Below are 27,907 nucleotides of genomic sequence, written 5' to 3' on the forward strand. Positions count from 1 at the left end.
AAATAATTATGTGGGGAACAACAAAATAATTTTAGTACTGATGGAGCTGCATATTATTGCTCCACTAAATATTCATCTAAATGATAAACCGCACATCCTACAATGTATTCTTCTGCAATCAGATTACAAATATTGTTTTCCATATGATCACTGCAACCTAAATATGTGAAAGAAATAAACTTTAGATGGACTATAGGTTCTGTAAATAGTAATAAAAGACATACATCTCACATTCATGGTACAGTAGGCGATGACAAAGTCATTAAACATTCAATGTATTGACTTTGGCACATTAAATATAGATAGCCACATCTAGCACATAACATTTGTACAACAACAGTTCCTCAAGCTATTCACTGGCAATGGTCAGTTCCATTGATTTTCCCTGCGCCAAAGAAAGCTTGACTATATTTATCTTTATCTTATATAACATATCATTTTGTACAAATGTGCATCAAATAATTTCTAGGATTATTTCCTACATCTGTGTAATGCATCAATGAGCTGTTCATGTTAAGATGACAGTATTATGAATAAATGATTGTAGCAACCCTTTAGTATAGCAACGTCCCTTTAGGGTTAGGAGATTGGCCTCAAGGCTTTCTGATGTTCTAGAATTGGTTCTCCTTAGCGAATGATAGTTGGCTTTTTCTGTTGCGAGTGAGGAAGTGGATTTAATGTAATCATGTGGAGAATTTAGCAAAGGGGGGCCCTTTGCCATGGATCACTGAAGAAGCTACAAGAGTCAGGGAAGGTCGGCCCTGATACCCCTGGGGCCTGGCCAATCCAGGGGGACGTGGAGTCTGGACCACTGAGGGATGAACTAGATTTTCAGTGACTAAAGTTTTAGCTTCTGTGGGGAGAAGCTAAAAGATGGGACCCTGAAGAATTTGAGATTATTATTCACAAGAGGAACCCATTCCAGAAGAAAAATGCTTCTCTTACCATTTGCTAAGGATTTTAGATTTTTAGCAAGTATGGTAAAGGTCAGCAGTCAGTGTACCCTAACCCCCTAACTGAATGTGTTGAGTTACATTAAAAGATTAAAAATGGATTTGCATAGGCAGAGTTAGCTGTCCATCCAGCCTGATGCACCCCCAGATGGAACCTCCAGGACCTCATATGCCAAAACTCGGTAGTAGTTACTGAAAATTTGTAATTTATGGTTTGTAATTGGAGATTGACATTATGACAGTGTCACTTACATGGTGGATACTCAAGGTTTGGAGCATATCCCCTCTTGCCTATCTGTCCCAAATGATATTGATGTTGATGATGATGCCAAAAAAAAAAAAAACAGGTTGGTATTCAATCCAAGGTTAGTAGCGTACTTAGGGACAAGGTACAAAAACAAATTTTACAGGGACAAAGTAGGTCCAAGAACAAGCCAAACCACATCAGTGGTTCCTATAAGGGTAGCAGAAGGGTAATCCAACAGCACAGTCCGGGTACAATCTGGGTCACCAGAAGTAATTGAGGCATGGAGCTGAAGACCAATCAGCAAGACAGCTTGACAAGCAGATTGAATTTAAAAAAGCCTATTTGTGCCAGCAGTACATGCACATGCCCAATCCAGACTGCCAAGAACTAAGATTGCTTTTAGGGATGAGCGAGTGAGTTTTTAAACTCAATCTTGCCGGGAATTCGTCCATTCTCGCCTATAGAATTTTAAGTGAGAACGGCCAGTGTAATTTTTTTTTTAAAATGTGCAATCCACGGCACTAGAGGATAATTAACCTCTAGTGCCCTGGGGATCGCAAACAGAAGGATTCCCTGCAAATCCCCCTGTTAAAATTTTCTAGATTTTCCGATGGTTTTGCGAAATCCGTTCACCGAAATTTCGTGAAACCATCTGAAATTTGAGGAAATGTTCGCGAGAATGCCTGAGGCATTCTCGCTTATCCCTAATGGCTATCTGACTTACTGCAGTCTCCAATGCACATAGTGAAATCAGAATAAGCAATTTCAGTACAGAAGCCAAGAAAAACCTGTTCCAATTGTGCACGACTGAAGGAAAAGTCCAATAAGACAAGTATATTGATTAAATCAGATAAGGTAAATGACTTATGTTATGTTTAGGTTATTTTGAACTAATAAAGATACCTGTATTCAATTGTTTTCCTTCAATTTTCAAGATTTTTTTTCACATTGAAAAAAAGTGAAAAAACACCACATACGTTTCCACCAGTTTACCACAAAATCACAAAAACTACAAAATGCAAAATAATAGCAAAAATGATAAATATCGATTCCATGAGAATAACATAACAGTTGTTTTATTGATTAAATTATTGTTTATGGTTTGCTCTACGCTGTATTAATGATAAAGCATTATAGGTTACACCAACATGATAGTTTGTCTCAGCTCTGAAGTTAAGTTTTAGAAAATCCTATACCTTTATCCTAATTTAGATAATAAAAAAGCCAACTCATATCTTCCATTACTTCTTTCCAAACAAGCACAGTAATTACATGATATATTCCTCCAGGCTGAAATCAATGTGTAGGGCCATCATCATACATACTAATAGTGTGATCAAGAAAGGAAGTCAATATTAATGAGAAATTCTCTTAGAGAAGCATTGTAGGGACTAGATTTAGCAAATCACATAACCCAATTAATTTTACACGTAGAATAGGAGAAGATTTTACTGCATCAAATGACACCATTAACCAAAAACTCCAGATGCCATTAAATATGCAGTGTTAAAGTGGGATGGGCAAATAAATATTGGTAAAAAATGTTTTTTTTGGTGGTGTCTATCCTTATTCTCAGAAAGAATCCTCCTGGATGACGTCACCTCCATACGATGCGATACATAATTCTCACAGCCAGTGCCAAGTTTAGAGCTTTGCACTCTGGGCAAATCCTGAGCCCTAATTGACTGAATGGTGGAGGAAGCTGGAATATTGTACTTCAGATTGGCCCAAGGCCCCATTTTTCTGAATCTGTCACTGTTCTCAGCACTCACTGGGAAGGGAAATTATAGCAACCCTATGATCTCCATTGCAAAGCTTCTATTAGTTTTGTAGACTAAACCCTTGCTAGGCATGGAACCATCTAATCCCTAAGCAGCCAAAATTCATGGATTAGTAACCACATGGACCATACATGGTAAGGGTTGCTGAGTCTCTGAAATTGTAGTTGAAATCAGTTAAAGGGTAACTATACTGGGTTAGTTTTAATCTACTTCATTTTTTTTTAAAAGCTGAACTCCAAAAGGTAAGATGACGCCCTTATATACATGTCATCTGTGCATTTGGACATTTTCTCAATTTATATTTTTGGTTATTCTGTTTTGAGCCTTAGGCACTATGTTGACCATCTTTGCTTCCACACACTGCACATCCCCATCTGGCAGGGTAGCATTTTCGTTATTTTGGTTAAGGAACACACTTACAGTATCTAGATGGTAAAAACGGAGGAGCATCATTTGTTACTCTACTCACCTATCATTAATTCACTGCAAATCTCCTGTGCTAAAAGAGAGGCTTTGTATGCTGTTTCTACTTCTCAAAGTCTATTCTCTCTCTTCAGGAGGAAATTTTATTTTTTTTAAAGATTTTAAATTTTAAAAAATACTGAAAATTCCCCATTATTGTGTAAGGTTCAACACTCAACAATTTTAAAAAGTCAAACATAACAACCAAAGTTAACCTGAACTGCCCTAATCAGTGCCAATCATTAAAATAGCAGACAAAAGACAGACAAAAAAAGAGAAAACATTTTGTTCTTAAAGCAGAACTAAAGAAATAGGCAATATCCCTTCTGCAATTGGAATTTTTACTTCCTGATCCCTTGAGCTGCCAAAACCAATAAACGTCGGTTGCCGGGACTAAATAAAATCCCGAACAAGAAACATCATCCTGGTCTGGCCAATCAAGATGTCTGATATTCACTCTATGGCAAGTCATGTATTGCTACAATATATATTCTGCTCATTCCCCTATCTCATTTCTACCCCTACACCTCGACTTTGAAAGTGCGAACATACAAGATTCACTTTTCTATTGTATTTTGTTACAGATTTCTGTAAAACTCCATGTTCTGACATTTTTCATTTATTCATGTTGTCTATATTATTCACTTTATATTATATGTTATTCCTGTTAATCCTCGACTCTTGTCACCTGGCTGCTATTGTAGCCAAATTAAGGCTGTCAAATTGACAGTAAATTACTGGAGCTCCTGTACCACATGGCAGTGCCTGCAAATGTCATTGAAGAATACTATGTAACTATGACTTGTTACAATGTAATTCATTACTTTCATTCATATGTAGGTCAAAGGGGTAGCCTTTGATTATTGTAAGCAACCTTACAATAACAAATAATTAAAACATGCTCTACATAACTCCATATTAATCCTTAGTTAACACTTACTAGCTTAGTAATCAGCTACTAATTAACTCTTATATACACACATATACACAAATTACAGGGTAAAAAGGCATACAAAGGTAAAATGAATTGGTTACTAGTGTGGATTATTTGAGACATTTTTAACGAGCTTCAGTCAGAAGATAATAAAGAACCTCCACTGTATCTGGTTTCCACTGCCATTTACTTTTTGGAAGTTCCAACCATTTTTTTGTAAATTCTCTTTACTCATATCATAGTTAAAAATGAGAACCATTCCAGGACAACGATGTCCAATATGTTTAAAGTGTTATTAAATGTATAAATGCGAAATTGACAAATTTTTCCAGTCCATATTACAGTAATCTAAATTTGGATTTATATATACACCAGAATTGACTGATCTTCAGATATTTTCTATATATCATCTGTCATGAGATGTGAAGGTGCAGTCACTTGTTTGTAGATTTCCTATAATGTGATAGAAACAGAAACTTGTAGAGCTTGTTCCTTTATTCAGAGGTCATAGCCTTAGTTTTTTCTTTTCCTGTTCTGACTACTGTTCATACTGTTCATGCAGCCATCATTTTTTGTTATCTCTAAGCCAGAGGGGTTATATGGTTCATCTCTAGTTTAAACCTTCCATCGGGACAATAATAATCTAGAACAAACTATAAGAGATGTTCATTGTACTCACAGCCTTATGAGCAAAATTTTATGTCATTGTGTAAAGAATAATCAATCAGTGGTCAAGAATGGGGGGCCAGCTGCAGATATTGCTAAAAACCTTCACTGCTTAAAGATGAGAGATTGAATCCCCTTCGTCTTGTTAATAGCATGGATTGCTGCTATAAAGCACTCACTTTTATGGCTAACTTAGAAACTAATTCCTTTCTCTGTATCTGGGCCAGATTTCTGTATAGTCAATAAAGGCCATGACCTATAGAGGCATGGTTGCCCAGCGAAGGTGGGGGTTATAGACCATTAGTAACACATTCCCGAGTGTATTAAAATGAAAGCTACCATGGCTTTATGGTGCAAACCAGATCATTCTTCACGCTTGCTTTTCCTGTACGGCTATGGTTTTCAACCACTCTGCAATACACAACTGGAAGGAAACTAAGCATAACGTGGTGCAGATTTGTCCTACATTTTTATGTGTTGGATATAGGCATACTGTCCGTTTCAGCATTGGGGTGCCTTGCATCGTTGATATATGCAAAATGTTCTCCAATTGGGGCTGATTTAACACACACATTGGTCCTGGAGAGGATAAACTTTTATCACTGAAGCTGGGTGATCCAGCAAACCTGGAATAAATTCAGTAAAAGTAATTTGCTATTTGTTAGCAATCGTTTTCAATCCTCTACAACATCCGTTCCAGATTTGCTGGATCACCCAGCTTCACTGATGAAAGTGTATCCCCTCCAGCCTTGAAGAGCTTTATTAAATCAGGCCCATTGTGCAGGCATGCTACACTTTTGACAGTGCCTTGAGAAATTCTATGCATCATTGGAGTGTATGTTTGTAATAAGACAAGAAGTGGAAGCAAAACAGCTGAAACAGAAAAACGATGAAAAATTGTAAAAAAAAAAAACACATATTTGCAAAGAAAAAATAATAGCGTTAGTTATTATTAGTGTTGTAGCAAAAAGGATATGACCTGGACGGCATATATATCTACTTTAAAACAAATACGTTTTCCTTTCTTCAGGGTCAAGAACAATGATGCCATTCCCAAACTAGCCAAATTATGTATTTTTATCCTTCTATTATGAATAGCTATAAATTAAAAATGTAATTTGAATGGTTCCAACTACCTGGCAGAAAACACGAGGCCACCTGTTCTTTACTGAGCCATGTATTAGCTTATATTTCCTACTTTAAGCTGCTTCTTCCACCCATCCCCTCAGTCTGCAAGCTTGTAATATAGTGGAATTCAGCAGTCCGAAATGGAATGGAATGGTACAGCAAAGCTACTAAGGAGACACATGATTTCCAGCTTTTTTTGGATGACCTCTGAGGATTACTCCTGTATTTGATCATTCTGCCAATCATATAACACACATGCTAAATAAAAGACACTGTTATAGGTGCGTCACTTTAAAGAGATTTCATCTGAACTGGAAATGAACCAGAGATACGTTTACAAAAGTATGCTGGACTTGTGAGCAGACGCCGAAATAAGGGTAAAGTGCTCACTTTCACACAAGATTTATTGGAGGTGTTTGTGCGGAAGAGAATAAGAAAAATGCAATCTGAAGGCACAGTGAAATAATGAGTGTAAGAGGGCTATACAGAACGTTTGCAGAAGTTAAAACAAATATTATGCATCTATATTCTAACTTGTAAGAAATTTAAAGTGAACCAGTGTTTTACCTATACAATAATAAATGGAACGGATTTACTTTATGATGCACTATAAGTCATACTAGACGGGTGATTAATGGTAAGAACATTCATACCTAAGTGCTACAGAGATATAAGTGTAGACAAGCATATATCCCTTCACATACTTTTTATCAACCCACTCTTGTATGGATCTTTAGGATATCTTTTTGAAGAAGTTGTAGCTGCCATCCTTACCAATAACAACATTTACAGAAAACATATTGTCCTCCATACCTTTTATCCTGAAACAGATTAGCAGAAAACTTGTGGGGCAGATGTCCTCATTGAACACCAACAAATGATAATTAGCATTGAGCATTGATTGTGAACCTATGTATGATAATATATGGTTGATCAGGCATCAGTATATGAGACAGTGGGCCTGATGTATTAAAGCTCTCCAAGGCTGGAGAGGATACACTTTCATCAGTGAAGCTGGGTAGTCCAGCAAACCTGGAATGGATCTGGTGCAGGATTCGAAAATCTGCTGGCAAATAGCAAATGAAGAAATCCATTCCAAGTTTGCTGGATCATCCAGCTTCACTGATGAAAGTGTATCTTCTCCAGCCTTGGAGAGCTTCAATAAATCAGGCCCAGTATATACAAATGAAAGATGATATTGGATGTTCGATAAGTGGAGTACATAAAAAAACATTTGAAACTATATATATATATATATATATATATATATATATAAACTGGCCCACTGTGGTCCTTTTGCCTTTGGGCAGCACGGTGGCTCAGAGGTAGCACTCTTGTCTTTGCAGCGCCAGGTTTGTATCTCAGCCAAGACATTATCTGCATGGAGTTTGCAGGTTCTCCCCTGCGTGGGTTTCCTCTGGGTACTCCGGTTTCCTTCCACATACAAAAACGCGTGCAGTAAGGTTAATTGGCTTCCCCTCAAAATTGACCTTAGACTACAATAATGACATTAGACTGTGAGCTCCTTTGAGGGACAGTAAGTGACACGACTATTGACTTTGTACAGCAATGCGTAATATGATGGCGCTATAAAGGTTTCAGCATCTTTCCTCAGAACCCCAAGAAATACCAGGTGTTTCTGTTAATGAAGGGGAATATATGACAATGAACTTCCAATCACCAGAGCTACCTGCTACGACATGGTGCTAGGAGATCCTTGTGCCCTACTTGATTTTAAAATGTGAATTCTAAAAGAATAAAAAGTTTTGAACTGGGTTAATTTTTCTGATGGTACAAAGATAAAGAATTGCTTAAATATTGCGTTATTTTGACCAAGGATGTGATGATTTCAGTGTCCAAAACATTTGCACCAGTATCCCATACTGGTATTCTAATGTTCGACACATGTCATGTGCCATAGATATTAATTTTCATAAAACTTTTCATAAAACATTTTTAAAAGGCAAAACATATAAAAAAAATGCAATGTAAATTATTTTAAAAGATGAAGCTAAGGAAAAATACAATGTTTTGTGTCAGCAATCATGTTATGTTTTACTGGTCAAGGCTTTCTATGCAGTTTACTTAAAAGCAATACAGTTCTTATTTAAAATAATAGGTGAATAAAACATCTATACACATTAATACAAGGACATCTTGTTTATAAGCTTCCCAGTCCATATTTCAGCATCCTCTATTAAGGTTGAGTTTACACTGTATTCTTTACTCATCTCTATAAATCTGTAATTTGTGGCTTTTATAGATTCGTTTTCATTGATTCCATTAACTAGTTTTATACTTCTGTTGAAATCATTCAAGGTTCGTGAATATTCTGGATAATGGCAATAATAAAGCAACGATTAAATGATTTTGTTTTAGCATACCATGAAAAATATCATCATAAATGTATGATCCAGGGAACCAAGTATATATAGGAACATTTCCAGATACTCTTCTGGAGTAACAAAGCAAAAAGTAGTTCAAGGTCTGAATACATTGACGTTCAATTTCCATAAAATGTTTTTTTTGGTGGCCAATTTATCAATGAATCCTTAAAGTGACACTATAAAAGAAAAAACCTTTACTTTTAAAGGTGGACAGCTGTCTATCCCTACGTGATCCTAGTCAAGTGGGTCCTGCACCGTCCATCTTCTTTCTTTCTTCTGCCATAGTCTGGACACCAGGTGCTGCCCTCTTCTTCCTCTTCGTCCAAGTTCTTCTTCCTACATCCCCTAATCTTGCACAGTGCAAGCTCGAGAACAAGTAACACGTTTCAAGAAAATGTATCCAAATGTGCAGATCTCACTGCGCATGTGTTGTTTAATACATGTAATTAGAGATGAACGGGAATGCCTCTGGCATCTTTGCAAAAATTTTCTTGAACTTCCAAAGGGTCCACGAAATTTCGGCAAACTGATTTCGTGAAACCATCAGAAGATCAAGGAAATCATTAAGATCCCCGACACTAAAGGATAATTAACCTCTAGTGCCCCGGGATCGCAGTGGATTGTTGTTATTTATGAGCAACACAGGAAACTTACCGTTTTCAGAAAATTGGATGACTTATACACTTCCATTGTGAGAAGGGGAGCAAACATGATCTTAAAGCTGATCATATTTACATTTTCCTAAAAACACTGAAGACAATATATACAATAGATTTTTAACAGACCTTAACATTTGTCTCTGTCCTATCCACTAATTCTTAATTGGAAACCCAACCATATATATATATATATATATATATATATATATATACAACTATACATACAACTATATGCGTGCCATAATCAAAGAAAGAAAGAAGGTCCAAACAAATATTAGAGTGTGTGACTTTTTTGGCCAGGCAAAAAGGAACAACTGGGGAAGGAACAAATTAATCTGGTTGCAATACTTTTTAATGCACTGTGTACACCAGAACTACCTTGCCATTCATGTAGATACACCTAGTTGCATGTCCAATGAAAATGTGCAAAAGTAAAAAAAAAAACAAGATTAGAAAAATCTGATTCACTTTTCTGTTTTCCAATGCCATGCATGTCAAAATATACATTCACATTATGCACAGCACATTATGATTCATGTTACTTGATTTCATAAAGCATTTATTATACATGTAGTCAGTCTTCTATCCCTGATGTCTTCTTTTCTAAATTTAGAGAAAGTACATACAAAAGTCAAAAATAATTAGATTGTTGAATATGACCTAATTATTGCTGTTCTTAAATGCTTCCATCTTCTATCTTGTCTTCAGTAATCAGGATCAGAGTAAGGTGTGTTATCTAACACCAGATTATGGAAAATTGTAAGGAAGAAAATGACAACACATTCCTAAGTATTAATAAGCAGGTCAACCTGTCTTTGACTGCCTTTCAAAGCACATTATCCAAATACAGAGTCCCGCTGATTTTAATTTGCTAAGATCAAAAAGAGTACAGACAAGAAGTGTCTTTGAATGGCATCATGTAATTGTAGTATGAATGAGAGCAGACATTTAATGAGCATGTGCGGGTGGTACTTGCTCCTATATTTAAAGGGAGGTTGCATCTCTGCCTCCTGGCAGCAGCACATGAAAGCAGAAATCAGCAGCTGCACAGATAAACAATCTCCATCTCTGCTTCAGAAAAAAGCAGATCATTGTCAGGACTACTAAATACAATCAACAGACCCTGCAAATAATTTAATTCAAGGATGAATGCTCTATCTGTTAGAAAGGGCATCACTTGTCCTCCTCAAGACGCTAACTGCACTAGGATTCTGGAGTCCCTGAGCACCTGGAATAGTTCAGAAGCCAACTCATACAAACTTGTGGAACTACCACCAATCTTCACCACCATGGTAAGTTCTATTATACTTGGGGTACCATTCACAAATATTTAGCACAAGGACATTTACTTTATGAATTGAGCCTCCGACATATTATCTTATGTCCTTCTAAAAAGTATATTTGTATGCACCAAAACGTATGCAGTTACATCCTGTAAACTTTACAAAACAAATTAGTCCAAAACTATGTTTGCTATATTACCATTTGCTTTAAAAGTTATTTTCGTGTGTGTAGATGACTCGGTGATAATAATGGTGATGACTACGGGAATAAAAAATGGCATTATATGGGCAATAAGAATTTAAAAAATGATTGATCGGCAAGTGCGTAGCTATCAAACTCTTTTTTTTACACATGTGTCCCAATGGGCTTTATTTAATATTTTCTAATTTATTCTGTAGAATGTGAAAGTTGTGCAGTTGCCCAGAATTCTGAATTTGAGATTCAGTATACTATTACATCTTTCTCTGGCACTGCTATTGGAGTTGTCTTATAAAATTAGAAAAGAAAAAAGAAACAAGAAAACAGAACATTTAACTGTTGAATACATGAATAAAAAGTGGAATAAATTCAGGTGAATTGTTACACCTGTATGTACAACACTCTGTTTTATGTCCAATTAAACTATTACAGTACATAAACAGTATCTTACAAATGATCCAGCAGTACTGACAGCATTTTAAACTATTCTTTTTCCAATGTAGGTTGGGCTATTTAAGGACAAAAAGTTGCACTTGCTATTTATCTTGGGGGTCAAATGTGTATATTTGAGATTGAAACTTGTGAAAACTTGATGCAAGTGCTAAGTGCTTTAGAAGATCAAATTCAAGGGTAAAAGAGGACTCTGCGTGTGGGGGGATTGAAGGCAAAACACTCAAAAAAGTTAGATTTAAGGTATTAATTGGCTGGTTTTGCATGTCTTATGTTATTGAATACCTGCAGCTTATAGTAAGAATGTGGCCTACTGCAACACAACAGATCTTCTACTGACACAAGTTCAAAACCAACGGTCGATCATTATGAACCAGCCCACGTGGTTTGTATGTAATGGCAGGAATTCATTCTTTGATTGGAAACAATAACTGTAGGGGGGTTGGGACATAAAAGCTAAAGAACTTGGCTTATGTGCACACTAAAGCTGCGTACACACGGCAAATTTTTCTCGCCCGATAATCGGTATCGGCCAATTATCGGGCGAAAATCTGCCGTGTGTACAGTCGGTCGTCGTCCATCGTCCGACGACCGTCCTGGCGGATCCATGGACGATGGACGACGACCGATCCTAATGAAAGGGAAGGGAAGAGCGCGCAGCAGGGTGCCGCTCCGTCGCTCTCCCCCTCCCCTCTCCATAGAGCATGAACGGTGCTGTATGTACAGCATCGTTCATGCATCGTGCAGTCTTTTCTCGTTGGAAAGGATCGTGAAAGATCCTTTCCAACGAGAAAAATTGCAGGTGTGTATGCAGCTTTACAGTCCCTTAATCAGCTTGCTTTGGTTACATTGTTTTGGTTAAAGGAAAAGACCTCCTAAAACAATGCTAATGAACCAAAGGAGCTAACATCTCTGAACTTACTTTTCTTTTTTGTCATTGTTCTGTAAAAGGTTTAAAGTATACAAATATTTTTTTGGTAATATACAGAATGGTCAAACCAGTCAGGATATTATTCTGCCATCTGTGTTCTATTTAGGAGATTTCACTTCTTGACCTGCAAATACATCAGGAGTTGTGTAAATCTGCTCGTAAGCTGGCCATACATGGGTCAATTTGCCAGGTAAATCAAACAGCGCATTAAAAGTTTTATTCAATCATAAATCCATTCTTAAAGCAAGTAAGTAAACTAAAGAATAAAAAATGACACTTACCTTTATTTTGGCAAATCCCTAAATAGCGCTGCTCCGGGTGGGGCCATCTTTTGCTTTCTCTTCTGGTCTTCTTGCTCTGTCATCTGATCTCGCACTGTGCAGGTGTGAGATCAGGTGATTTAGCCCCTGTGAAGGGGAACATGCCTAAGATCAGCATCTCTTTCCACTTGGAGGAAAAGATGCCCTAGAAGCAGCAGCCAGAGCCTTATGTGTGACATAGGTATCCCGAAGGCTCTGCGTTCCAATTAGGTCTTGATTGCCACGGCCATCAAGACTTAAAAAAAGAGCAGTGCTGCACCCTTTTTTCAAAAAACACAACATTTTTACTTTATATAGAAGGGTTGTCTACCCTTCTATGTATCGTAAAAATGTTGAGTTTAGGTCTGCTTTAATTCGATTAATCAAAAGTGATCAATATCCATTGTAGAGTAGAAAGACTTTTGATTAGTCAGGTCAGAAATAGGCATCTGATGGGTTTGTTTGTGGTAGTATGTCTAATTGATTTTTAAAAAAAGTCAACATTTTTTTTAACAAATTGATCAAACTTAAAGCAGATCTAAACAAAAATTTTTACCTTACATAAAAGGGTAGACAACTCTTTTATAGGTAAAAATTATACCTTCTTTTCCAAGGCAAGAGCCGAAGAAGCTTTTTCTCCAATGGGGAAAAAGAAAATGCCAATCTCACGGCACTCTTTATTTTCCCCATCTACCGTGGGCTATGCCACACAATCTCGCGCCTGTGCAGTGCGAGATCTGGTGACATAGGCAGAAGGTGGAAAAAGGGCAAAGAAGATGGTGGTCCCTGGCACTTCCTCCATGCCAGGACGAAGACAGATTCCAGGATGACATGGAACCTGATCCAGAAAACCTCTGAAAGGATCAACGGATTAGCAAAAGTAAAGGTGAGTGAGTTTTTTTAGTTTACTTACATTTTAACATCAATCAAACCGAGGTCAAGTCATGTATGGCTAGCACTAGACAGTTGTCGAAGTAAGTGTCCCCCCTTATGCTAGTTCGGCCACCAACCTTATGCTGGCTTGTGCTTGGTTGACCACCTCCTAAAATTACCTACCATGCAGCTACCTAGAGAAAAGCGAAATGTTATTGAACTACTATTAAAAGAGTTAAAGTGGACCTTCTATTAAAAAAGGAGATCTACTTATGCTGTTCAGGCGCCCTTCTCCTCTACAAATAACCTGCTATATGTCCATCCACAAAATCCATATTTAGAAAGGATAAAGTTAGAAACATTCCTATCTTACCCTCATCTTCTGCATTGCTGAGCATGACTCGACTATCTTTCCAAACTATGAACTATAGAACAAAGAGCGAGTAGAATCTCACAGGAAGATGTTGTAGTCCATCCAATATCGTCTCAGGATGTTTTGCACTTCTTTGCAAGCCTAGAATAAAACAGCGGCACACATTCATTTCATATTTATCCCATTCAATTAATTGAAACTTTGCTAGTTAGTGTATATTGTATGGTGGGGCTTTAGTTTTCTACTAAATTTTAGCAATATCATAATTCACAGAGGTGCAATGATTGGGTGGTCATACAAGGTCTGCATTCTGAAAGCAACTTCATTTAGGCAAATCTTCCAGGGAGGGACCCCCAGATCAGACCTCAGTAACAGACCCCAGTGCAGACCCTTTATTGAAATCTTTTTCCCACTTTGCTCCTTTCACCCCTGACTCCTCCTCTATACTGCTGGGACCAAGTAGATGGGACTTTTGGGAAGGAAATCAACAAGTTACCAGTTGAGCACAAAAGCAAATGTTCCTTTTCTCAACTGTGGGTATTACCTGTATGTATTGGGCTACCATGCCTTACTCTAAACCTGGGAGAGTCTTGTAAAATTAGGGACTGTTGGTGAATATGGATTTGGGTTAATTTGAAAAAGTTACAAAGCTAGAGACTGCAGCCACTTTCTATTGCATATAACTTCTTATTGTCACAGAAAAGTGCATATGCATGAGCAAAACCGTAAACAAACTGCCACAAACCTATACACACTTACACGTGCATGTATGTACTAAAATACCACTAATCCAGTATGTATGGCTTTTATCCAGATTGCCAGCCAATTATAACAGATACAGACTGAGAAAGAGTAGGGTATTTTTGATGCAGCAGTGTATTCGAACAACATACATTTAGACAAGGTTATACAATGTTGAATTACACAGCAAGTGTTTAAATTACTATATTCCAACCACTAGCACCACCATCAGGAGCCTTGATCCTTAGGGGTTGCAATACATACATCTACTTGCTACCAGACTCCATTAAGTACTGGAATTGATGTGCCCCATCAATTACCTGTGATTCTGACTCCTCTGAATACTACCTAATATACTTCTAACTTCATTGTAGGTTGTTGCAAAGTCCTCTAAGGAAGCCTCTATAGGCGAATCGCGTCAGGACACAACATCTATCTTTTCTCAAACTCCTATGCGCCAAACTCTGCATCCAAATGTAGGAGTTAATGTCTAGTCTTTTGCACCCCCCTATGGCAGTTAGCCTAGGGATTTAATAGGAGTCTGTGTAATTCAATATTGTATACCCTAGTCTGAATTTATGTTGTTTAATACACTGCTGCATCAAAAATACCCTACTCTTTCTCAGTCTTTCTATTTGTAATTACATATTTTTAGGGGTATTCAGCACATCAGATGTTAAGAGGGGGTGAATTAGTATACTCTCTACACTATAACTGATACAAACATACCATTGAGTTTTAGAATACTCATTGAGTGTGACAAAGAAATAGGGAAGCAGAGCTTGGTTCTTCCTAATATATTTTCAAAATAAATAATATTCTCATATTAAAATCTATTACTCCTGCAGCTCCGCCCCTCCGTTTCCTATGTTTGGGGACCAGCAGGCTGCAGAATCATAAAAGTTATGATAGAATTCAGACTGGAAATCAGTGTGGTAAACGAAGGAATGTTGGAAATCGACTTGAGCTATGCCAGAAGGGTCCTCTGGAGCATGTTTAGGGTAATATTGTTCAGATCTCCTACTAACCAAGAAGGCATAGTGTACATTGCTCACCCTGACATTTATTAATTGCTGGTTCTGACATATGCTGGATTGTTAACAATACTACCCCTAGTACCTACTAAAGGGTAATACTTGTCCGACATATTATTGCAGGTCCTGATCCCTACTTGCTGGGAGATAGTGCTGACTCTGATGCACAATTGGAGATTGTCATTGCTGTCTCCGACACTTACTGCTAATAATTACTTGCCCTGCTGGGAAATATTGTTGGGAGTTATTGCAAGCCCCACATATGCCATTCAATTTGATGTCACAAAACTTTGCCAATGAGGCCACTTATATAGTGGCTGCGAGTTAGACGGGACTGGAGTAATCAGGACTGTTCAACTTCTGTTTGGAAGGGTTTTTGTTTTTTATTTTATAATTGCAAGGTATTTAGGGAAGATAGGGTAGTTTTTTTCTTTAAAGGGGGCCCATTTCAGTTCTGATGTACATCAATATATTTAAGCTCTTGTTCCTTTGTATACTTTTAATAATTTTTGCAGAGCTGCAGATGCTCTTATTTTGTTGCCAGTCTACCACATAGAGCATCATATACCTGGTTGGAATTGGTTTTACAAATGGCAGACCTTCTTGCACCTCCAACTCAGGTGGGCCTAACGATAGGAAATGGCAAAAAAGCCTATTAACATAGCCACACTATATTCCAAATTAATTAGTCAGTGTGGTGCATAGCCAGTATACAGACAGGACTGTTTCAGAAAGACCAGGAATGGAAGCAGTACTGGGATGGCAGGCAGATGAAAACAATCCCATCAAGTCTTTAAAGATGTGAGGCCCTATTCCCTAAAATGTGCTGGTAGGTAGAGCTTTTTTGTTAGAATAAAGTATGCTAATTTCTTCTAGCAAAACCCAGGTAATGTTGCTATAAGCTGGAGGCTCCTTTAAGACACGTGGACTACAGTTCTGCAAAAACTCAGTTAACCTCAGAATAAACAAAGAACAAATAAATAAAACAACAGTATATCACAAATTTTCAACTTGCATTCACTGCACATAATGTAAAACTAAGTCATTGAAAACCAATGACACAGAAATTTAGAGCTTTAAGTGCCTTCTGTGCCTGTTCTGCAAACTCAGATTAGCTTTTTATCATTTTAACTATCTAGAATAGCATATTAAGGTGTCTAGACAGAAAGGAAAGTAAAAATAAGTGGTATGACCTGTCTTTTCCTAACACCTGTATTCTGTTATCCAGAACATAAAGCATATTACATTGCAGAAAACATCCAATTGGTTAAAAGAAGTTAAATCCATCACATTGAATGTTTGAGAACGCCTGTTTGGAAAGCTGATACTGCAGGTTACCTTAATGTTTCAGTGTTTACAAAGATTAGCTTTCTGTGATGAGGGCAGGTAACATGTTGTCAATGTTCAGTGGCACTTGACTACTCATTTAACTTGACTGTAGAGAATCGTAGAACACAGGAGTTTGGGTTGACAGAGGATACATGCTGGCAGCACACCGTGACTTTCACTCAACAAGCATTAAAAGCTATAGCAGATATCTTGAATCCACCTCACAAAGTAGTCCAGGGAGTCATGGTACCACAGGGTTGCACCTCCTGTGCCAACAATGTGCCTGCATGAGCACAGACACAACATTGTGTGAGAAATGTGTGGAGCACATTTTAGGTTTTCCTAGAGTTCACTGTTAACTCAGGTGAAAGGTTTGTTCTGATTACAGTAAGTGGGAGGGATAAAGTGTTGCCTTACAATATATTGTACAGCATGTCGCAAAGTCCGAGAACAATGAATTGCACTAGAGATAAACAGGGTGATTACATTAAGTCTACGTACACACGTCCAATGGTTCTCACCCGATAATCATCTCAGAGCCACAGAGTTCTGTTGGGTGCGAATTTTGCCTTCTGAGACCTGCAGCCTGGTTGTTTGGGTGTATAACCGGGAGTATGGAGTTTGATAACATTATGGATATTGTTGTGATGGTTAGGAATTAATAAAGGGAGGAATTAGGTTGTTAGTTAAATAGGTTATATTCAATGTATTATGTTTGCGTTATATAATCCCGGTTAAGTAATAATAATAATAATGGAGTGTTATGTTATGTTAATGTATGCTTGCCTATCAAAAGTGTAAATGTATTCATTTATTTGTCATTTTTTTATTATTGGATATTTGGTAATTACTTGAATGGTTAATTTATTTAATGGTGTTTAAATAAATGGCTGCTTGCCAACCAATTTAAATCCAAGATTGGTGTCTGGGTATTTAAAGGTGGGGGAGTGGTTTGTTAGCAGGTGGGGGGTCAGGGGGAAGCGAAGGTTCTGATGGTGGTGGTGAAGGATGGGCTAGAAAGTCCGAGCTACCCTAGTCAAGGAAACAGATGCAAATTATTCTGTCTATAGTTTGGATTAATTTCCCTTTACAAGCTATAAAGTAAAACAATTTCTTTAGACTGAAAATCTCTTTGAAAAATGAATTCTGTTTGAGACAAAACTTTTATCAATTTATTTAATAAAGCAAACTATAATGTTTACGATTGCAGTGTTAAATTTGTTGCATTTGATCACTCACATCTACTGTACACACATCTTTCCTCAACCACAATTCCCTGGAAACATAAAGCCCCAGTTGCCAGCAAAGTTAACTCCTACACACCAAGTTCCGTCTGGCTGAGGCTTCCTCATCGGGCAGGTCCTGGGGCAATGAAAGGGCCCACCCAACTTTCCCTTACATTCTACAGCCCAGGACCCTAAAACATTTTCTACCAAACCTGCAACCGTTGTTTGCTATACTACCGCAAGCTCCTTTCCAAGTACCCTACCCTCCTGTCTAAATGGACACAAAACAAGGGTATAATATTGCACATTCCTTTACCTTTTTTTTTCTTTTTTGCTCTTGATTGAGTATTAAGAGCACCATCAAGTTTTTTTACTGCCTGTATCCATTGGTCTACCTCCTCCTACTTCTAGATCTATAAACAAGGACTTTAAAAGGTGAAATCAAGTCAAGTTACAATAGTAACATTAAAAAATGTGCATTCATACTGTATATGCCTCTTCCTTTCCACCACTGTTTTCAAGAGGGTTGAATGATGTAGATAGTACTTACAATTATAACTCTTATAAACATAGCCAGTATAGAACTGGATGTGACTTCCATTTAGCTGATTATATAAGTTTTCTTTATTTAATAAGTACTAAACAGAACACACATTCATAAGACTCACTGTGTAAATAAGCCTTGGGCCCAGTGGAAGCTGACTAAGTCATGCTAAAAATGTAAAAATATTATATATGAGAGGAATACACGCAAAAATGATGCTAAAAATTTTTGCCCCCACGGTAAAAGGTGCCTGTGAGTATTGTTAAAAAAATGGGCGTTTACAAAACATTATGCTTAATAAACTTCACAGCCTAAAATGCGTCATGGCTTTCAATACCTCTATGTAACTATAGTCAATAGATAATTCACCAGCATTCAAAGCACATTTTTAATTCAATTGTTTATTGTGAAATCAGAATGACACAGTGATATGGAAAGATGATGTTAATTAACCTCTAGTGCCGGGGATTGCACACTCTGCAGTTCATTGAGAAGATCCCTGGGTACTAGAGGGTAATTAACCTCTAGTGCCCCAGGATCTCAGTGGATTCTTAGAGCTGCAATCATTCTTGCAGCTCTGGGAATCCTGTTTGCGATCCCCGGCAATAGAAGTTAAATGGGGACACGTATCCCCATTCAAAACCTCTAGTGCTCCCGGAAAGCTTTTCTCAGCCAGAGACAACAAACGATCGTAATGGGAGGGAAGGGGGAGAGCGCACAGCAGGGTGCAGCTCCGTCGTTCTCCCCCTCCACTCTCCATAGAGCAAAATGGCGCTGTATGTACAGCACTCGTTCATTCATCCTTCAGTCCTTAGTCTTTGGAAAGGATCGTGAAAGATCCTTTCCAATGACAATTATTGCAAGTGTGTATGCAGCTTAAGTCTCTAAAATTAAGATTTAATTGAGAATACGGTTTCAGCAAATCTGACTCTGCTATGAAGTGTAACATTTTTTTTTCAGTATGTCTGAATTTATTTTGTTTGTTATATCATAGGATATGTAGTATTTTGCATATTCAAAATATTGTTTTTAGTTGTAACGAATGAAATGTCATACAATTGCTTAAACATTTACTGCTTGGCAATTTCTCAAAAGATACCAGACTAATTGGGATATTCTTTTTTAATGTATTACCTAGGAAACACCAAAAGATGAAGTTCAGCATGTCTTCCCCACAGTTGATGCTCCAGATCATGTCCATTATACAATCGGAGCTGTGATATTGGCCGTAGGAATAACAGGAATGCTGGGTAACTTCCTGGTCATCTATGCTTTTTGCAGGTACTGACGTGTCACTCCAGAGCCTGCCAAAAGTTCTCACTTTTTAACCTAACATTTACTTTGCCTATATAGTGCATATTAAAGCCTTAAAGCTGATTTCTATGTGTATACTAGGCATTTGGATCAAATCACACCTTGCATAGAGGTGTTCCTAATTCCAATTCATATTTTAGGGCAATTTGTCCACTTTTGTTCACTCTACAACATGCACAACAAGTATCCAAGATTTTTCCCTCATGGGGGGACTGTGTCATCACAGCCCAGAAAATAGTTAAGCTTTCAGCCTCCTGGCTCTCTGACACACTCTCTCCAGGCTGGTGGTCCACCAGACCTCTATTTTTGGGAGACAACCTTGATACAAACTACATACATCCTCCTTTCCTGGGCCACCAGGCCTCAGGCTTGAACTTCTCAACTGTCTCAAATACAATCCTTTTTATCATCAGCCTGATGCTCCCTAGACACCTTCAAACTGTGGCCCAAGAAGGCAAGGAGTGCCAGGCCCACCCATTCCTTCCAGACACTCCGGGCCTAGATCTCAAATTATTCTGCAAACCTGCAGCACCACATTTCTTTACCCAGGCCCTTTAATCCCTTGACCAGGTGAAAATGCTGCCAAATACTCTTTAAATTTGGAATCACTCATTAGGCTACTATATGTGTATAAGTATTTAAATTTCATTTTAATTTTTTTTGCACTACATTCATTAGGAAATTTATTTATTGGTGTTTTTATGTGCCCAGCATTCAACTTTCATTTAAATATAACATAATAGCTTTTTTATTTTAATATCCAAAATATGATTTTAGCTAACATCTTTGTAACTGTATTATACAAAAACTGATTTTGTTGCGTACTTTGTATTTGATGAACATTCTGACAACTTAGGCAAACAAATATTTTTATTTTAATATATCTTGTTAAATTACCATCATTCATTATCCTATATTAAATGTCTTCTGACTTTAGGCTAAATGCTAATCAGATTAAGAAAATCGGATTGAATTATCACTCTAAAACATTCTTAAAACACTGACTATATGGGCCAGGTAACCTGCTATATGTTTGGTTTACTAGAACCTGCAGTTTAGGAACACGAGGGGTATACACAGCATCACTGCAGTTACCTAAGTAACCTAAAAGAGGGTCAAGTAAAACATATGGGGAATAACAACAGTTTTATACAGTTTTCCCTATTATTATTATTAATATTAACAATTTGTATTATAATTGAAAGTGACTTAGGACAAAACCTTTTTCTTGTTTGATTGGGTTGCTTATGAGCCGCATCCAATGCAAATAATCCAGAAGGTTAAAAAATGTACTTCCCCACCTATACTTATATAAATCAATTTTGCAGAACCGAAAGTTGAGGGTTTTAGATGGTAGCTATTCGTATGGTGGTGGCTGCTAGCAATTATATATATTTAGTGAAATGACAGTGTGTGGTGGTGCCAGGTTTTATTTGACATTGATATACAAATACAGCGTTTGGGGATCCGAGTCCTCCCCAGTTTCTAGAACAGAAAACAATTTATATAGTTTATTATTGCAATTAGTAAATACAATGGTTGTGCTATGCCCAAACCTAGAAACCAATGGTCAAATACATACCTTACTATATAATAGATACAATAAATGATATAATTTTAAAATAATACCTGTATAAATATAATAGGGCCCATGTAAGTGGTGCACAGATACAGTAACTAGCATCAGAACTCACTGCTCCCACTGATAAGCTTGGGGCACTAAAGACTTTAACACAAGTTTCCAATTAAGTGCAAGTAGGTCTATGTACAAAAGAAGTGAAAAAAACTTTTTTGTTTGCTGTCTGTGATACTTGAAGTTAAGCGCTTTCTAGTAACACTTCTGTTTGGTCTCCCTCCATGCTCAGGGGTTCCTTTTGACTTATCACATATATTATCCACCTGTAGTAAGGTGGAGGTCAGCAGAAGGAGCCAATAATCAATGAAAGGCAGGCATATGGTGAAAATTTCACTTATCCTGCTAGGGCTATGATCTTGCAACACTAACTTCGTAGGTTCATCATCCACCAATTTGAGGAATTCTCAAAATGCTTTTTGTAAATGTATCTCTATGGGCTCTGTAGATAACTTTAGAGGTAAAACTGCAGCATTTTAACCATATCCAGAATAAGAACACATTTATATTGCAGTGTGTTTTGATGAAGGTGAGTTGTGAACCACCAAAATATTGGGCAACTTTTTTTCTTTTTCTTCTGCAGTCCCTGTGAGTGCCACACAAGGATATACAGTGGTACTAGTAATGTGTCACAATAGAGGGTGGCAAAATAAGTGTAACCCAATGTGACATGTACTTGAACATAGACCCTGATTATTTCATACCCTTCTTGTACTCTAAACTTTCATCAAATAAAAAGCCGGGGTTGCCGTAAAGATCTAAAGCAGCAACTGAGGCATTATCTAATCAGAATGTGTAATCTCCATATTTAGCAGTCAGACTTAATCTCATCAAGTGCAGAAAATGCCCCCGATTCCCAAGCTTAACATCACCCAAATCCAGAAAATCAGTGAAGGAGGTCACTGTTAATTTCCTGTGGAGGATAGAAGAGAACGTGCAGTAGGGCAGTAGTTAAATCTAGGTTGGATAATTAAATGATGCTGAGCAGTGTAAGCTAATATTGACTAAATTCAATTTCTCTTCCATCGCTTGGCAGCTGTTTTTTACTGGTCATCACAGCTTTGCATTAATAAAGCCTTTAAATTTTCTTACATATAGGAGTAGGAGCCTTCGATCTCCGGCCAACATGTTCATTATCAACCTAGCTATTAGTGACTTCTTCATGTCTATAACTCAGGCACCAGTGTTTTTTGCAGCAAGTCTACATAAGCGGTGGATCTTTGGAGAGAAAGGTAAAAAAAAGATTGTTTGTAACACATGGGCAATGGGAAAGTAGGTCACTCCCGACACAGTATGAAATTTTCACAGTATTTTTCTTAACTATTCGTCAAACCATAATTCAAATCATAACATGACCTTTTACAATTCTTATCAAAGACATATTGATTTAATTTATTTTATTTAAATCCAGTGAAATAATTAATATTACAAATTATTTTTTTAAACAAAGAATATGTGAAACTAGCCAAAGTCATCTCATAGCATGAAAGTCATCACTTGAAGACTTGTGAACACTAATTTAATCTGTGAGATAATTAACAAAAATCCACAGAAAAATAGATGAGAATAAACAACGACTACCTGCCAAATATATAATGACATACCGTAGTAAAAATTTCATCTATCTATATTCTGTACGTGGAGCTCACCCCAACCAAGGACACCCCAACCCAGAGCTAACATTAAACACTTATCAGCGAGAGGTATAATAACTAACCATACCTTAGTATTGAAAATATTAGCTTAAAATTATTAAATGGACAGAGTATACACTTTCATCAGTTAAGCTGGACGATCCAGCAAACCTGGAATGGAATTTGAAGAAATCCATTCTAGGTTTGCTGGATCACCAACCTTTACTAATGAATGTTTATCCGCTCCAGTCTTGGAGAGCTTTAATAAATCAGGCTCATCGAGTCTTGTGGTTCTTAACATCCCTGCCCCTTATTTAAAGAGCTTCACTCATGTAATTCTGTTTACAACAATAACAACACAACATGGAGCTGTTATGACCCTCTATATAGAAACAGTGTAATATTCTGCACTGTAAATACATGTTGAACACATTTATGTCTTAGATAAGTGACCATTGGAAAAATATTTTTTTGATTGGTGGCACTTTTATGTCATAACTTTTTTGTTTTGTGTTATGAAATTGATATATTTTAATTCGATTGTCTTTTAAAGATATACCCCTAGGGGGTACTGTTAGACCCAATATGCAATTTTTTAAAATACCATACCTGTGAAATGTTCTCTTCTTTGAGTTATCACTCATAGTCCCATAAATTGTTATTCTTAATGAGGAAGTAAACCCAAAAAACACCCAAAACAAAAAAATCCACTTACCTTTCATCCTGCAGAGCAGTCGATCGATCTGGAGGTCTCTTCCATCGGGTCCCGGCATCCATGTTCGGGCTAGCACTCTAGGTGCTGCCAGTTTTTTCCTACGATCCGATCTTGCACCTTTTTCTTTTGGCGAAAGGACTCCTCCTGGGATGCATGACGTAGGTATCCCGGGAGGCTCCGAGCTCCCAATAATTCGCCTAGGCGATCGAGAATTAAGGGTCAGTGCTGCATCCTTTTTTTTTTAAAAAAAAAAAAAGGTTGCACCTAAAAAAAACACAAAGTAAATTTGTACCTTACACAAAAAGATTGTCTACGTTTTTATGTAAAGTGAAATTTCTGAGTTTATATGCTTTAAGCAAATGAAGGCCAGTATATTAATTGCTACACCAGGAGAATTTTTACTTTACTATTGATAAGCCAAGGTGCCAGATGCTGCCATTTAGCTTTCCCATTATTCTTCACTGGTTACAGAAAGTGATAGCATTGGTGGTCTATGGGGTCATATAACCCTACCCTATGATAGAGAAGTCTTACCTCTCATGGAGAATTGTATGTGACCAGTCTCTCCATTTTTTCATGGTTAGAGCAGAACACTTTTAAAATGCTTACAAAAACTAGTAACATTAATGCTGGCGATGTGTTAGGCCTTAAAGGTAGGCCTTCTGATTTCCAACCAATTTTTACTTGTTTCCTTATAGAGACTAGTCATAAAAGATTAATTTATTAGAAGATGACAAATAATTGAATATATTAATCTTTGAGTAGCTATAAGATGATATCTGATCATCAGTTATAGAATATTGGTTTTTACTCTTTGTTTAAATGCAACTCCTAATTAATGTAATGCTAAAATTTGGGATTTTGCTATATGATTCACCGCCCAGCTTTTATATTACGTTTCACAACTCTTGTCTGTATGCCACATCTTTAAATGAAAACAATACAAAAATTGTGTATTCTCACTGAGAATATTTTTTTTTCAGTCTAGGATGCGAGTTATATGCTTTCTGTGGCGCCTTGTTTGGGATCACATCAATGATTACACTGATGGTGATTGCTGTGGATAGGTATTTCGTAATCACTCGTCCGCTTGCCTCCATCGGAGTGATGTCCAAGAAGAGGGCAGTGTTAATCCTTTTAGGTGTTTGGCTGTATGCTTTGGCCTGGAGCCTTCCTCCCTTCTTTGGTTGGAGTAAGTCTGGATGACTGCTTTACACAGATATTATAAATTAGGAGTCACAGTGCTTTCTTAAAGTTGAATGTGACTTGCCTGTCATATAAGAAAAATTATTGGATTGTAATTTATGTTTGAAAATAACATTCATCCATCGTTCATACCTTTAATTTTTTGTTTTGTTTGAAATTTCACTTGCACAAAACAGAACAGTGGATTAAATCAAGAACATGTCAAAACATAAAAAACAAATTACCTAGACTAAGATAGATGATACAGTACAATTCATTTTAGAAAAAGCATGTTTTATCCTCTAGAAATATATTTATCTTGGCTATTTTTTTCTTATGTATCTGAATTAGAGTCGAAAGAATATTATAGACAGCCCTAAAGGACCCAGGGCCCAAGAACAAATAGTTTGTATATGGTAAAGTTCATTGTTTAGATTAAGTTACATTTTTGGAAGTTGGGATAACTGATACAAAAGTATGTAATTTAAAATGTACTTTTGGTTTGGTCTTTATGAACATTAACCTGCTAGTAAACAGTGCAAGAAAGGATAATAGTGGATTAGTTGCCTATTGTGACCAATCATCCTCCTCTACTTTCCTGAGTGACACACTTACCTCCTTCTCGCTAAACTTGGATGCGCATGATCTTCCAAGTTTAATCAGCAACACCCCTCCCACCAGCCAATCAGGAAGAGCCCTTTGCTATTCAGCTGTGCTCAGAGTTCAAACAATGCGTCGCCAGACAACTGCAGAGCCCCCCAGATCCCTAGTGTGGCCTGATTGTGATTGTTTCACAGCCCAGCTCCTGTTGTAACCCCTCGTTGTCCAGTTTACCTCTTCCCTTCTGCATTTTCTGTATTGCTCTTTCTCCCCAGTGTCTTCCTGCATCTCCTGAGTTCCTCTTCAGAGACCTCTGGGTCACCCATGCCTCCAGTTTTTTCTTGTGTTTCCACTGACCCCTGTGCCTCCAATATCTTTCCATGTTTCCTATGTTCCCCTGTGTCCCCAGTGACCCCCGTATCACCCTATGTGATCCCGGCCTTGCCCGCTGATTCAGTACTGCATATTGTCCTGTCCACCCTGGTGTGCCAAGGGTCCGTAACCTGGTGCAGTCTGCAGCACAACATCCTCGCCTCTAGAGGCTCTGGACAAAACCAGGCAGCTGCTTAGATTCTGAATCTTGGCCCTTCTTAGGACACTACCATTGAGCCATAGCGCCTCATCAAGGCCTGTCTCTCCTAATGTGACAATGAGGAATAAAAAGAGAAAAATGACTGGTCCCTGCAGAAAACTACTGCTTTTCTTCCTGAATATAATTTATTGATGTTATAGTTTTTTATACTTATCATTGTGTTTTCTTTATGTGCAGTTGCCCAGTATTGACAATGTTATTACAAAAATCTTACCTAGCAGATGTTGATCAATCAGCCACACCAGAGTAAAGTTTCCAATAAGTCAGCTAACTTTTAGGTTGATTTAAACTGTTGCAGTTAGGTTATGCATAATACAATTGGGCTGCCATATTGCAACACATGTTAATGCACCACACAAGTATGCCTTTAACATTCTTTGTAAGAAGGTGCATTGTGTAGTGCAAACAAAACTTAGAGGCTGTATATATATAAAGAAGAAAACCAGAGATTCTAATTTTTATTTTTTTTCTAGAAATCATACATAGTTTGAAGGTTTGGGGTTTAAGCATTTTGAAACTGGTATTAGGAAACCTTTTATATTAGAAGCTTAAAAAAAGAACCAAATGGCTTCTTCACATTTTTTTCATACTACATTTTTTTTCATGCCATTATTTTCATACTACAGCACAGTACATTGTGTGTTGGGTCAAGTAAAAGGGGACGAGGACATGCAATATATTAGGCTGTCCGATAAACCTGGAGATTATATTTTACAATCAGCTTCCAGGAACTAATGGAAAATGATAAAAAAATAAATCAGTTGATACAGACATCAAAAATACCTAAAAGTAGAAAAACAATAAATACAAAAGAAAGCTTTGATAATAAATGAATTCACCTCTCAGTGAATGGAATCCTGTTTCACATGTTCCCATTCTTTCTATTACCAAATAGACCTTGGACATCATACTTGAATCACTTGATGGTCATTATGAATTACTGTACTGAGGTCATTTGGCAATCATCATTCATAAGCCTTGTGGAGTGTTCTGTTAAGGCTAACCCTTTACATACCAAGTAAAATATCATCAGAAAGTGGTTTTAAAATAATAAATCAGAGCCACAGTGGAAGACTGAAAGTTTAGAATTTAAGGAAGGAGTGGAGGGGAGCACAATACATGTTAAAGTGGACCCATCACTAAAATTGAGTTGCCATTGTTGACCAGGTTCTATAAAAAACAGCTTTTTATCTGCTTTAATGAACACTGTGGTTTTTAATTGCAATATTAATGTTTCTTAAAGTGGCCTTGCCAACATCATGTTGCCAATTATGGCAACGTTTCTGCCCTATCCCTGAAATGCCCGTTACAACATTTTGCATCTGCTGATCCTTGTAGGACTACAGTACAATATGCTGACATAATGCAGTCATAAGTTATCCTCAATGGGGAGACATATCTCCTTTTTTCACTAGCTTTTTCACATGAATGGTGAAGTTTGTGGTGCAGTTATTTTTTAACTGGCATCAATTAAACTGCTTGGCTCAGGTAGTGTTTGCTGTTTTTTGAAAATAGCTTACAGGCATTTATCTATGAAATTAATGGAAAATGCTAAACAGGTGTTTAATAGTGTTTGAGGTATTAAGTACAAATTTACAAAGGTATATGGCCATTACCCTGTAAATTATATGCAAAGCTTCAGAGCATAATATTGTCAATAAAATTCGATGGGACAGAGGGGATCACCCATGATAGTCTATCTTTTCCAGTCTTGGAAAGCTATATTCAGGCCCAA

General features: G+C 37.2%; 1 protein-coding gene across 3 annotated transcripts in view; it reads left to right on the forward strand.

Moving 5' to 3' along the window:
- The first annotated feature begins 10,217 nt into the window (after positions 1-10,217).
- The window catches only part of OPN4 (opsin 4), a 30,637-nt gene continuing 12,947 nt past the window's right edge, over positions 10,218-27,907 (forward strand). For 2 of the 3 annotated variants that reach the window (XM_072424266.1, XM_072424267.1), the window contains exons 1-4: positions 10,218-10,509; positions 19,638-19,780; positions 22,545-22,678; positions 24,784-24,987. In XM_072424266.1, coding sequence (XP_072280367.1) covers positions 10,363-10,509; positions 19,638-19,780; positions 22,545-22,678; positions 24,784-24,987 — 628 coding nt within the window. In that variant the 5' untranslated portion in view covers positions 10,218-10,362. Of the gene's footprint in view, positions 10,510-19,637; positions 19,781-22,544; positions 22,679-24,783; positions 24,988-27,907 lie in introns of those variants that run through there. The other variant, XM_072424268.1, reaches the window with a different exon arrangement.

This window comes from Pyxicephalus adspersus, chromosome 10 (assembly GCF_032062135.1).
Source record: "Pyxicephalus adspersus chromosome 10, UCB_Pads_2.0, whole genome shotgun sequence".
Taxonomy (NCBI): domain Eukaryota; kingdom Metazoa; phylum Chordata; class Amphibia; order Anura; family Pyxicephalidae; genus Pyxicephalus; species Pyxicephalus adspersus.